This window comes from Phocoena phocoena, chromosome 4 (genome assembly GCF_963924675.1).
Source record: "Phocoena phocoena chromosome 4, mPhoPho1.1, whole genome shotgun sequence".
Lineage (NCBI taxonomy): Eukaryota > Metazoa > Chordata > Mammalia > Artiodactyla > Phocoenidae > Phocoena > Phocoena phocoena.
The window spans coordinates 22,801,603-22,815,107 of NC_089222.1; the positions used below are offsets into that span (position 1 = coordinate 22,801,603).

Below are 13,505 nucleotides of genomic sequence, written 5' to 3' on the forward strand. Positions count from 1 at the left end.
TTTCACCTTGTGAACCCCTCAGAGAGGGTCTCAGGGACCCCTCAGGGTTCCTGGGCCGTACTTTGAGAACTGTTGTGCTAGGGCTAGAGATACAGGCATGAAAGACCCAGCATCTTTACCCACCATCTGGTAGCGGAAAGACACAAAAGGATATTTACAGCCTGGTTTAGTCCTTGATGTGCTAAGGATAGGCAGGGGGCTATGGTGGGACAAGGAAAGAGCTAATTCAGTCTGCGGGGTGTCTTTAGGGATGGAGAGGAAGGGGAGGGTCAGAGAATGCTTTCCGGAGTCAGTGGTGCGGAGCTGAGCTGAGCAGGTGGGAGTGCAGATAATTCAACGTGAATACAAATGGAACCACCTTGTCTGATACCCTGATCAGGGTTGATTATGAGGGTGACCTAGGGCATTTGGCTTTCAGCTTTATGATGATTTTGTGTGTTTGGTGGTGGTAGAGGGCAGACTTTTCTAGCCTATCCTCTACCTCTGCTATCCTACAACTTCCCAGGAAGGAGCCAGAGCTGGAGAAATGCAGATAACAATCCACATAAATAAGAAGTGAAATTGACCTGCCAGTGCTTTCTTTCTGAAGCACTGAGAAACAGGTGAGCGTTCTGCAGTGAATATACTGTAAACCGGATAATTGCCATTCGTTGTTCTGAACACCTTGGGATCTAAGACATGAAATGGAATTTGCAATAAAAATGTATCTCACATTTGCTACCTTCTAGAACAAAGTTGATAGCAAAAGCCACAAAGGTTTTATTTATTAGTTTGCCAGTAAAGAAACAGGAATTTGGTGTGTTTCTGTCTGAGGTTAAAAGGAAGTTGTACTTTCACATCCAATCTTCTCACTCATTTTGAATATAATATTTTAAAAGATTCTTCAGTGAGTGTGATATTTAGTTTTATGTGTCCATTTGGCTAGGCTATGGTATCTAGTTATTCAATGAAACACTCATCCAGGTGTTGCTGTGAAGGCATTTTGGACATGTGGTTAACATCTACAGGCAATTGTTTTAAGTAAAGGAGATGGTCCTCAATAATGTGCGTGGGACTTCCCTGGTGACGCAGTGGTTGAGAGTCCGCCTGCCGATGCAGGGGACGCGGGTTCGTGCCCCGGTCTGGGAAGATCCCACATGCCGTGGAGCGGCTGGGCCCGTGAGCCATGGCTGCTGAGCCTGCGCGTCCGGAGCCTGTGCTCCGCAACGGGAGAGGCCACAGCAGTGAGAGGCCCGCGTACCGCAAAAAAAAAAAAAAATAATAATGTGGATGGGCCTCATCCAATCAGTTGAAAGACTTTAAGAGCAAAAATGGAGTTTTCCCAGAAAAGAAGAAATTCTGCCTCAAGACTGAAGCATTAACTCCTACTTGAGCTTCCAGCCTGCAGGCCTGCCACGTGAATTTCAGACTTGCCAGCCCTTGCAATTGTGTAGGCCAATTCCTTTACACACACACACACACACACACACACACACACACACACACGTATCTATATATGTATGTCTCTCTCTCTCTCTCTCTCTCTCTATCTATCTATCTATCTATCTATATATATATATATCCTATGTCTATCTAGCTCTAGCTCTAGCTCTATCTATCTCTATCTGTCTCAATCTCTCTGTCTCCCATTGGTTCTGTTTCTCTGGAGAACTCTGCCTGTTCTCCGGTCTGTTCAGTCTTGGCTCTTCTGTGCCCCCTCAGAGCACTTGGTCCAAGGCTCGACCCACAGGGGATGGAAACAAATATGTGCTGCTGCATTGACCTCTGGTTGGGGGAGGAATGACCCAGTGGGGTGGGAACCTCAGTCCTTCCATTAGGGACCATGACCTTGTATGATTTCCTTAAACTCCCTGAACCTCCATAACCTCATCCATGAAGTGGAGCCCATGCAACCCTCGCACAGGGGCGATGGGGAGGATTTAATGAGACCGCACATAGTAGGCCCTCCGGAGTGGCCGCTCCTGATGAGTCATGTAGTGGTCGTGGTTGAACAGTGGATTACAGAAAGAGTTGTAGACAATTACATGTAGTAGCATCAATTCCAAAGTAAGTTACGGGCCGGTTTTAAGGGTTAGAGATATTTTAAATGCAGTGAAGGATGAGATATTGAAGTAATAACAATCTTGGGGAATTATAGGTATGGCGATTTAGTGCACACTTCAGTCCAGTAAGGTTGTTCAGTAGGTAAGACATTTTGTGTGGAAAAGTGTGTTGGCTCTAGTAATTGAATGGGAGCATTAAACCATCACAGTCTTTTTCTCCCCTCTTCCTACTCTAAAAGATTTTTTCCTGAATGGCTCCGAATCTTCTTCACAGTCTTAATCTAATCTTCCCCGCCCACCAGTAGATTTATTGGGTAACTTGGGCATGTCTATATGGGGCAGGCTGGGTCCCATGGGGGTCCTCACCGAGGCTGTGGGTGTTGAGATTCAGAATCAAAGGGCCTTTACTGGGGACATTTAAGGTGCTCATCACCAGTGAGTCAGCTCTGACTTAGTGTCTCATTTCATCTTCCTCCCAGTAACCCTGCGGGGTTGGTATTACCTCCATTTTCTAAAGGAGAGTGAGCAGAGGTCTGGGAAGATTGATACTTGACTAAAATACCCTGTTGGTTACATAGTGTCAGAACTATGACATTAAGCCCGGTACCACTTACACCTAATCTCAGGGTCTGTCTTAGGGCAAGCTTCGGGAAATTGGCTTTATCTGGATGGCTTGTGCAGAGACAACTGAAAAATCACACTTTTGTGAGATTACGCAATTCCCCAGTGCACAGTTCTTGCTAGCCTTTCTCCTTGCCCACGTGCCAGTACCCAATGGGATAATGGTATATGGTTCATCCCCAGGCTGGGGCAATTTAATGACTTTGAGAGAACCCATGCTCTAAACAATTGAGTATTTATGGATGGAAAATGACAGATGGGAGGGAAGAAAAAAATAGGAAAGGTGGATAAATGTATGGATAGATGGATAGAAGGAAAGGAGGAAGGAAGGGAAGGAGAGCACTGGTCCGCCCTCACTGAAAGCACCCATCAGCCATCTTTTCTTCAAATGCTTTTTCAACCCAATTAACACGGTATAATGTAACCCTCATCCTCTGTGAATCTTTGCATATGTGAGTCACACACATGGGATTTGCATTTAAAACTCTCTAATTGGTACCTCTAGCAAGAGATATATAGTGCCTCTAATTAAGTGATGGCAAATGTCACCCTATGTTTTGCGAGGCACACCCTCTTTCTATTTGGGTGACGTCGCAATACCTGCTCATTGGAACCAAAGAGCTGCTAATTGCTTCAGGAGGTGCTGGGAAGGCAAAGGTGTGCTCACCTCATTTATCAAGGTTCCAGGCACTGTGTCAGGACCTGTGGGCATCATTGTGACCAGGATGCTTCCTCTCCTTGAAGAGGGGGAAGGAGGGGCAAGGAACCAGCTAATGGCAATGCGGCGGACCTATTGCCTAATAGCAGGCAATGCAGGGTGACAAGGTGTACAGAGGAGGACCACTGGAGGAGGGGGGGCTGGAGCTGCCTCTGCCAGGATGAACAGGCAGGAGCCAGGAGAAAGGAGCGTGAGGACAGGGGTAGACAGCACAATGAGGGCAAAGGCATGGGTCACGGAGGGAGCGGGGGTCTTTGGTTGGCTTCCCTGATCTTGTGGTTGGAGAGCAGGAGAGCTAGAGCTTCTGATGGATCCTAGGCAGGGAAGTCAGGACCAGATTTGCCCTTAGGCAGGCTTACCTCCACCTAGACACAGATCCCATCCCACCCTCACTCCGAAGCAAGGAATAAAAATACTTTTTGAAATGCTATGACAATTATTGTAGTTAGGAGTCATTTTATTGCAAGAACAGACACCCACTCAAACTACTGCAAATTTAAAACATGATGGTTGGGGGAAGAATTATTGAAAGGCTTCACTTGGGAGCCTCAGACAAGCCACGGCAGGCTGGCGAGTCAGTGAAGGGTGAGCGGGGCCAGGACCGGGGAACAGGATGGGGGGCCAGCCTCTATATCTTCTGCAGCTGCTTGGGGTGCTTCTCTTCTCTCTGTATGTTGGCTCCCAAATCCTCTGTCTCCTGACCGATTAGCTTTCTTGGATTTTAATAGCGTTCCATCTCCATCTAAATGTTGGGTTGGGTGATCACTGCATGAACGCCAGCCCCAACTCCTTATGAATTTTCACCTCAAGTGCCCATCGCCAAATACATTATAGTTTCTCGGCCTCTTAAATGAAAGTTTAAAGATCCGACCAATCGGCCCAGCCTACTCCACCCACGGATGCCCCCTGGTCTAGGCAATTCTACCAGGGGTTGGAGTCAGAAGGGGAAACTGGGCATGGCAGGCAGAAGAACAGCCTGACAGTCACTAGAGTGACCCATTTCCTAGGATGTAGTTAACCTCACTGGAGCATTTTGCAAGCAGTCTGGTATGTTTTTACTCACAATTCACTTTTGCCCAGGGAGAATTCTGAGGATTGAGGAGCTAGCAGTGGCCAGAGGGTTAATTGAAGGATGTAGGTAGAAGGACTCAAAGGGTGAATCATCAGCCCCTTGGCCCTGCTGCTTGGACTGTGTTAATGCAGGTTTTCAGTGGGTGCATTGAGTGGAAGCCGAGAGACGAGAGCCAAGGCGTGTTCTGCAGATGCATCTGTGTTCTAGTTAAAGGCACACTGAGGGGCAAGACCTAATTTCTCTATATAAATGGAGCAGAAATATCACACTGGCATTTCCTCTATATGAGTGCAAAGACACAGGCATTTTCCAGATGCTGAAACATCATGGAAAGGAGACAGGACAGAGGCAAGAAGCAGTTCCTAAGGGGGCATGATATGACAGAGTTCAGACTCAAGAGGGGTTGTATAGCAAACAGGGACATTATCTCGTGAAGAACCGATGAAAAGTCAGTTCTGAAGTTACAAGCAAATGGAGCAAAGCGTGTGCTGATTGGCCTCAGTCTATTGGAACAAAAAGGCAAAACGTTTGTCAGGGAAGGGAAGAGATTAAATAGGAAATTACAGCCGAGCCACCAGCATCAATACCTATTGCTTCTTTCTGGAAAGGAGATGGTTCTCCAGTGTCCCCCTTTTTTTTTTTTTAAACACCTTTATTGGGGTATAATTGCTTTACAATGGTGTGTTAGTTTCTGCTTTATAACAAAGTGAATCAGTTATACATATACATATGTTCCCATATGTCTTCCCTCTTGCGTCTCCCTCCCTCCCACTCTCCCCATCCCACCCCTCCAGGCTGTCACAAAGCACCGAGCTAATATCCCTGTGCCTTGCGGCTGCTTCCCCCTAGCTATCTACCTTACTACGTTTGTTAGTGTGTATATGTCCATGACTCTCTCTCGCCCTATCAAAGCTCACCCTTCCCCCTCCCCATATCCTCAAGTCCGTTCTCCAGTAGGTCTGCGTCTTTATTCCTGTCTTACCCCTAGGTTCTTCATGACATTTTTTCCCCTTAAATTCCATATATATGTGTTAGCATACAGTATTTGTCTTTTTCTTTCTGACTTACTTCACTCTGTGTGACAGACTCTAGGTCTATCCATCTCATTACAAATAGCTCAATTTCATTTCTTTTTAAGGCTGAGTAATATTTCCAGTGTCTCTTGAAGCCAGAGTTTGGAAATGGTTCCTGGATGATTCTGTGCAAGCCACTAAGCCCTGGGTGATGTAGATGATATCCATCAGTCCAGCCTCTTAGCTGGCCTTGCCCCTCAAGCTATGGTCTCCAACCAAATATAACTATTCACATTCTCCCCATGGTGTAGCAGGGTGCTTTTACCATCAGGCCTTTGCCCATGCAATGTTCCTCTGCCTGGGACCCTCCATATCTTGTATCCCTGCTTAATTCTTACTGCTCAGGACTTAGAACCTACTTTCTCCAGGAGGTAATTCTGGATTACCATGGTGGGGTGAGTACTTCTCCTCTCTTTTTCCATAGCAGTCTGCTTTTCCTCTTCTTACCTACCTCTTGCTACACTGGTATCATGGATCCCTTTCTAGTCTGAGAGTCTCTTGAGGATAAGGACTTTGTTTTTGTCCCATATTTATTCAAGTATAATTTACGCACAATACGATTCACTCTTTTTAAATGTGCAAATTGATAAGTTTCAACAAAGACACGTAGAGGTGTAGCTATCACCACAATCAAGATACAGAACAGTTCCTTCAACCCAGAAAGTTCCCTTGTGCCCCTTTGCAAGCAGACCCTAGCAATTACTGATCTGTTATCTATCCTTATACTTTGGCATTTTCTAGAATGTGATATGAATGGCATCAAACAGCATGAAGTCTTTTGTGTCTGACTTCTTTCATTTCACCAGTGAAATACTTTGGAGATTCATCCATTTTGTTGTATGAATCAGTTGATTTCTTTTCAGTGCGGAGTAGGTGTTCATTATATGGATATACTGCAATTTGTTTATCCGTTCACTAGTTGATGGCCATTTTAGTTTCCACGTTGGCACTATCCTGAATAAAGAGTCTATGAACATTTACCTACAAGGGTTTTTGTATAATTTATGTTTTCATTTCTCTGGGATAAATCCTAGGAATGGAATTGCTGAGCCATTTTATAAGAAATTGCTAAACTGTTTCCGAAGTGACTATATTATTTTACATTCTTACCAGCAATGGATGACTTTCAGTTGTTTCACATCTTCATCAGAGCTTGGTATTGTCAGTCTTATTTTAGCCACTCTAGTAGTGACATGGTGATATCCCATAGTGGCTTTAATTTACACATTTTTGATAACTATTAATGTTGAACATCTTTTCTTGTTCTTATTTGCTGTTCATATATTTACTCTGGTGACAAGTGTGTTCAAATTTTTGCCTTTTAAAAAAAAACATTACTTGTCTTATTTTTGTGTTGTAAGAGTTCTTTATAAATTTTGGATTCAAGTCCTTTATGAGCTATGCTTATATAATATTTTCTCATAGTCTGTAACTTTAAAATATTTTCTTAAAATTGTTTTCCAAGAATAGAAATTTATAATTTTTATAAAGTTTGATGAATCAATTTTATCTCTTATGATTCATACTTGTTTTTGTCCCTTCTAATAAATCTTCACCTAAACCAAAGACACTCAGGGTTTTTTTCCTATGCTTTATTTTAAAGGTTTTGTAATTTTAACTCCTACATTTAAGATGATCTATTTAGAGACAATTTTTGTGTATCATCAGCAGTAGGATTGAAGTTCCAAAGCAACATTTAATGAAAGGACTATCTTCTCCCCCACTGAATTATCTTGGAACCTTTGTCAGAAATTGGCCATATGTATGTGTGTCTATTTCTGTACCCTTCATTCTTTCTATTGACCTGTATGTCTATTTTTATGTTAGTATCACACTGTCTTGATTACAGTAGCTTTATAATAAGTCTTAAAATCAAGTAGTGTAAGTCCTCCAACTTTGCTCTTCTTTTTCAAAATTGTTTTGGCTATATCACGTCTTTTTCATTTTCATATAAATTTTAGAATTAGTTTAACCATTTAAAAAATTCTGCTATTATTTTGACTTGGGTTGCATTGACACTTATAGATCAGTTAGGGGAAAATTTACATCTTAACTATATCGAGTCTACCAAATCATGAACACTGTCTATCTCTCCACTAAGACCTCTCCAGGTCTTCATTAAATTCTCTCAGCAATATCTTAGAGAATTTACAGATCTTGCATGTATTTTGTGAAAGTTATTCCTAAATGTTTCAATTTTTGATGCTATTATATTAATATTTTTAAATTTAAATTTCCAATTGTTTATTTCTAATACATAGAAATACAATTGATTTTTATAGATTGACTTTCTATCCTGTGACTTTCCTCAACTCATTTATTAGCTCTAGTAGTACTTTTGTAGATTCTGTAGATTTTGCTTCATTGATGATCACGTTCTCTGAAAATAAAGACAATTTTACTTTTTCATTTCCAACTTGAGTGGGAAAATATTCACTCTCTAATCATTAAGTATGATGTTAGCTATAGATTTTTATAAAAGCTCTTTATCTGAGTGAAGAAGTTTCCTTCTATTCCTCATTTGTTGATAGATTTAATTACGAATGAATATTGAATTTTGTCAAATGCTTTTTCAGGGACATTTTCCCCCATTGTACCGCCAATGTTTAGACTGTTTTTGCACATTTTAAGTACTCCATAGATGTTTGTTGAATGAATGAAGCTGGGCTAAATACCTCGGAGAATGTAAGGTTATACTTCAACCATTCAGAAGCGTGAGATGAGCTAGGGAGACTTCAGAGTATTTGAATGTTTAGTCATGTCAGGAGTACTAGATTTGCCTAAATGATCGTGCAGTTTTTACAATATTCCCATGAAGAAAGTGTCTCCATTTCACAAATGAGGAATGAGTAATAGATGGAAAGATTAAAAAGCTATAATATTGTTGGGATGTGGGGAAGTAATTCTGTGTTTCATTACTCATCAGAAATAAAAAGACAATCATTAAGTTCAGAAAACAAAAAATAAACAATATGATATTGCTTATATACGGAACCTAAAAAAAATGATAGAAATGAACTTATTAACAAAATAGACTCACAGACTTAGAGAACAAACTTATGGTCACCAGGGAAGAAGGGTGAGGTTGGGGGGAGAGATAGTCAGGGAGTTTGGGATTGACAAGTACACACAGTGCTATATTTAAAATGTATAACCAACCAGGACCTACTGTATAACACACGGAACTCTGCTCAGTATTACTATGACACAACCTAAATGGGAAAAGAATTTGAAAAAGAATGGATACAGGTATATGTATAACTAAATCACTTTGCTGTACACCTGAAACAAACACAACACTGTTAATCAACTATACTCCAATATAAAATAAAAAGTTTAAAAAAATAAATGAAGGAGGCTGGTTGCAAATATAATGCAAGTTAAAATGGAGGATGATCCAGCCATTTGATGGAATGAATGAATCAAGAATCCAGCTGGTCTCTATACAAGGAATGGTGTTCTTGGAATGATGGTTGGACCGCTAGGAAGGAAAAGTAATCCTTGCACGATAATTGGCTCAGCCATGAATGGTATCCTTGTAGTCAAAATAATGTAAATTTAAGTTATTGGTTTGCAAACCTGAGGATTTGGTCTATACACAAAGCAAAGAAGATTGGGGTTACTCATCAAAGTGCAAATGTTTATCAACCTTGACAAAGCAAAGTTGAGATAGATCTGAAGGAAGTTAGAAAGTGAGAGAGAAATGAAGAAATTTTAGGAATATGAACCTGTTTATTTTCCAAAAAGGGAATATTTAAACCCCTCTGAGACTCAGTTCCTCACCTGTACAATGAGATACGACGTCTCATCTAGAGGGGTTGTTGTGAGGATTAATGAATGAATGCAAAATGCCTAATATGTGGTAGGTACTCAACTAACTATAGTAGCGATAGAGAGGAGAATCCCCACTAATGATGCAGAAATCTCGACTTCTTAACTTCAGGGTCTGCAGAGCACCTTTCCTGTGACACTTTCACTGCCCAGAGAGCAGGCGGGTAATGAAAGAGCAGGGGCTATGTGGCCAGTGGAGGACATCTGAATGACATGACAACCCTGTGGGCGGTGTCATCTTCCCCATTTTATAGCTGAGGGAGTTGAGATGCTGCGTGGCCAGCTGACTTGCACTGAATCAGCCCTGAAGTGGCTAAACCAGGGCCACAGCCCAGCAGCCGTGACTCTAGATTCCGTTGTCTGCCGCTGAGCCAAGTGGTGCATGAATCTGCAACACTGGGTAAGCTCCTGGTATATCTTCTGTACACATTTCTAATGAATAGGCCCCTAGGTTTAATTAAAGGAAAAAAAGGTTAATTATTTTTCCCAACAGTTGCAAATTATTTACATTGCATTTGTGTTGATGGCTAATAAAAGAGCAAAGGAGTGTGGGGACAACCCAGAGTGGCTGTAATTCTTCCAGGGTCCATAATGAAGCACTAGTTTGAATGCCAACAAGTGAGCATGGATGAGCCTGCTGCCCCATTAAAACCTGCTCTAGGCAAGGGGCTCTCTACCCTGGGCATGATTCAATCATCAGAAATAGGTCTCAGAGGTCAACTGAGAATAACAACGCATATGTCCATGCCCCGCTAAACTGCCCCTCGGTTAGTTCACGGTTGCTGTGGAATGGGTGACAAAGGGCAAAAGAGTGGCCCAGGTTGAGCCTACCACCAATCCTGGAACCGCGCTTAACTGACCTTTCAAAGCATGATGAAGTGGGAAGGGGACAGAGCCACTGCCACAGATCTGTTCTCAAATCTATGCATAAGCTTTTGCTTTGCCATGGCTATTGAAACAATGTGTATAATATATATTATAATGTGGGTTATATAGTGTAATGTGTATTACATATATTATGATATGAGTGTGTGGGGGGGGCACTTTTTGGATATCATGATGTAGGAAAGAGTTTTGGGTTTTCACCATTGTTAGTTATTAACCCTGTGGCCATCTTGGGAAAGTCACCCCTTGTGAAAGTAGTGTCTTTGTCATTTCCATAATGATCACACCTACCTCTCAGGTTGCTGGGGGGAGCATTACATATGTGACAACATCTCTTAAACTGTGAAGCAGGGTGTGAGGATTAGCATTAGGACCGCTTTGATTATTCTAGGGCTCCCTATAATCTGTCATTTCATTTCTAAAGCAGCTACTCTGCACCCAGATTCCTGTGGGGGAATAAAAGGACAAACCAAGGAGCTCCCAGTTGAAAAATTAGATTACTACTTTAGAAAGATCACTCTTAATGTCAGTGTGGAGGATGGATTGGCATGGGACAAGACTTCTTACTGGAAGACAAGTCAAGAGGCCGTTGCAGCCATTCACATAGGAGAACTGGGCCAGAGACAAATCAAGGGGCTGGAATGAGCAGAAATAGGATATTCACCAGATAAGACTTTCACATAGGACTATTACACCAATCCTGGCACAAGTCTTAGTGCTGGTTGACTTTAAGTTATCTTGTATTCATTTGCTCATAACAAAGTACCACAGACTGGGTGGCTTAGAACAGCAGGAATTTATTGTCTCACAGTTCTGGAGGCCAAAAGTCGGCAATCAAATTGTCAAGGACCATGTTGGCTCTGAAGGTCTCTCTTGTAGATTTTGGTAGTTCCTTGGCTTGTGACAGCACAACTTCACTCTTCACGTGGCGCTCTCTCTGTGTGCATGTCTGTCTCTGTGGCTAAATTTCCCCTTTTTATAAGGACACCAGTCATTTTGGATTAGGGCCCACCGTAATAACCTCATTTTAACTTGATTACCTCTATAAAGACCCTATCTTCAAATAAAGTCACATTGCAAGGTACTGGAGGTTAGGACTCCAATCCCTCTTTTGTGGGGGGGGGGACACCTCAACTAGTAATATATATTTGATACGTATTTTAAGTGTATTAATTGTACATTATACAGCATATCATTCAGCTGATCAAATTATCGAAGAGCAACTTAAAACGCTATATAATTTAGACCATTTAGATAGACTCAGTCTTTAATGGATCAGAAAATATTAAAATGTTTGTTGTATATTTACACATTTGTTGGTACTTATCCATATACGTGTATATAAAATTCAGTAACAGCTCCTAATGATGGATTGGATAAGATTGAGGTCAGCGATCCCAGCATGCAGTTGTAATCTGCTAGTTTGTTGATTGATAATGGATTTTAACTCTGAAACATGTCTGAATAGATAGTAGCATTTAAGAATTAAAGCTTTTGATTAATTTTTTTAAATATCTATACTGGGCATCTAGAAATAGAAATCATGGGATTCGGGCAATATTCATAATATTATTATGGATTCAAATAATGATCTTAAAAGTCGATCTTTTTGTTTCCATCGTTTTCCAGTGAACAAGCACAAGCCATGGATTGAGACTTCTTATCACGGGGTCATAACAGAGAACAACGCCACAGTCATTTTGGACCCACCACTTGTCGCCCTGGATAAAGATGCACCGGTTCCTTTTGCAGGTGAGCTGATAGCTTAGCATGGTTGGGCTCTGCTCATTTGGGAGACAAGTCGGGAAACCCCCACGAAACCCAGGCTTGGGCTTCATTGCTCTTGTCACCACCTGTGGCTCTCACAGATCAGCTTGTGCTTTCAAAGCTGTATGCTTCTTCTGATTCCTGGTGTGGATTCTGTATCTCCTTATGGTTTTTCTCCTTGGTGTTGCCTGCAATGCAAGACCCTTATATCTTCTTGTTGTGAGAGATGGTATATTGCTGAAGTGGCCTCTGGAGTTGGAAAAGCTGGGCCAGCAAGGCCTGTGGGGGAATTTTCCCTCTAGAAAGAGGGAAAATTCTGTATCTTCTCATCGACACGAGAAGATGTATAACCCACTGTCCCCACTACCCACGTATCATGAACAGGTGAAGACTTGTAACTTGGTAGATTGACAAGAGAAAAAGGAAAGAAGAAAGGATCGGGAGTTATTTGCTCAGGGTAGGACAGACTTATGCCCTTGAGCTTCAAAATGGGTGTGGCTTTTTTTTTTTTTTGGGTGTGGCTTTTAGAGGAGGAATCTGGAGGCAGTGACATTTGCCCTTGCAGCTTGAGAGCCTTCTCATTGTCATCAAGATGACCACTGCTTCCTCCTCTAACCTCCTGCAAGGGCCAGATCCCAGGAGGGGTGTGTGAAAGAAGATGGCTGTGTCTCACGTTTCCATAGATTTTGGCAAAGAAAAGGGGATGGGTGATGGCGGGGCGGGGCGGGGAGGGGCTGGACAAAGAATTTCTGAAGATGCCTACATAATGAGTGATATTGTTAATATTTTATAACTGTCAGAAGAAAGACAGGAAATTTAATGAAGGTTTTCAAGATTTCTGGAAGATTGCTTTATGATTGATGGGTGCCAGGCTGAGGTTTTTACCATGATGAAGTCTAGTTTTTCTGACAGTTTGTCTGTTACATTATGAGCTACTTGGGCAGAAAAAAATGACTCTTTCACACTTCTAAGAGATAAGCTCTGTGAAGTCCTGTTTTTCATTACAGAACATTATAAAGTAAGGAGTGAGGGGGTGAGTTAAATGGGGAAATTCAGCCTTATGTGAAGACAAACCCATAAGCATTCTCGCGGAGCATGGGGGAGATACTCTAGACTCTCAGAAGAAGGCTTAATCTTTATTTTATGTAGAATGATAACCACCAAGGGTACCTAACTGTGACTTCCATGGTGTTTAGAGTTGGGACATTTCCATACATCTTCCAGCCATCCATCCTCAGAGGTCCCAGCTCAACCAAAGGCCACTTGGCAGTGTGAATCCCATGCTGTCTTTTCCACAGTAGATGAGGTGTCTTCCCCAGACCTTCTTTACCAGCCTGGGAATATTCCAACTCATCCCCTTCTTGGATATAACTATACTGAGGTTAACCAGCAATTCTCACCAACCCCATGGAAATGAGATTTTAAAACAAACACTAGCAAAAATGTTTGGGTCATGGGAATGTTTGGACTGGCATGCACTGTGTGCTTTAAAAAAT

The 13,505-nt window shown here is 41.9% G+C and overlaps 1 protein-coding gene across 1 annotated transcript in view; it reads left to right on the forward strand.

Moving 5' to 3' along the window:
- Positions 1-13,505, forward strand: part of CLSTN2 (calsyntenin 2) — a 564,000-nt gene that overhangs the window by 143,311 nt on the left and 407,184 nt on the right. Inside the window, exon 2 of the mRNA XM_065875795.1 lies at positions 11,872-11,994. Within this exon, the coding sequence (XP_065731867.1) occupies positions 11,872-11,994 (123 nt within the window). The remainder of the gene's footprint in view (positions 1-11,871; positions 11,995-13,505) is intronic.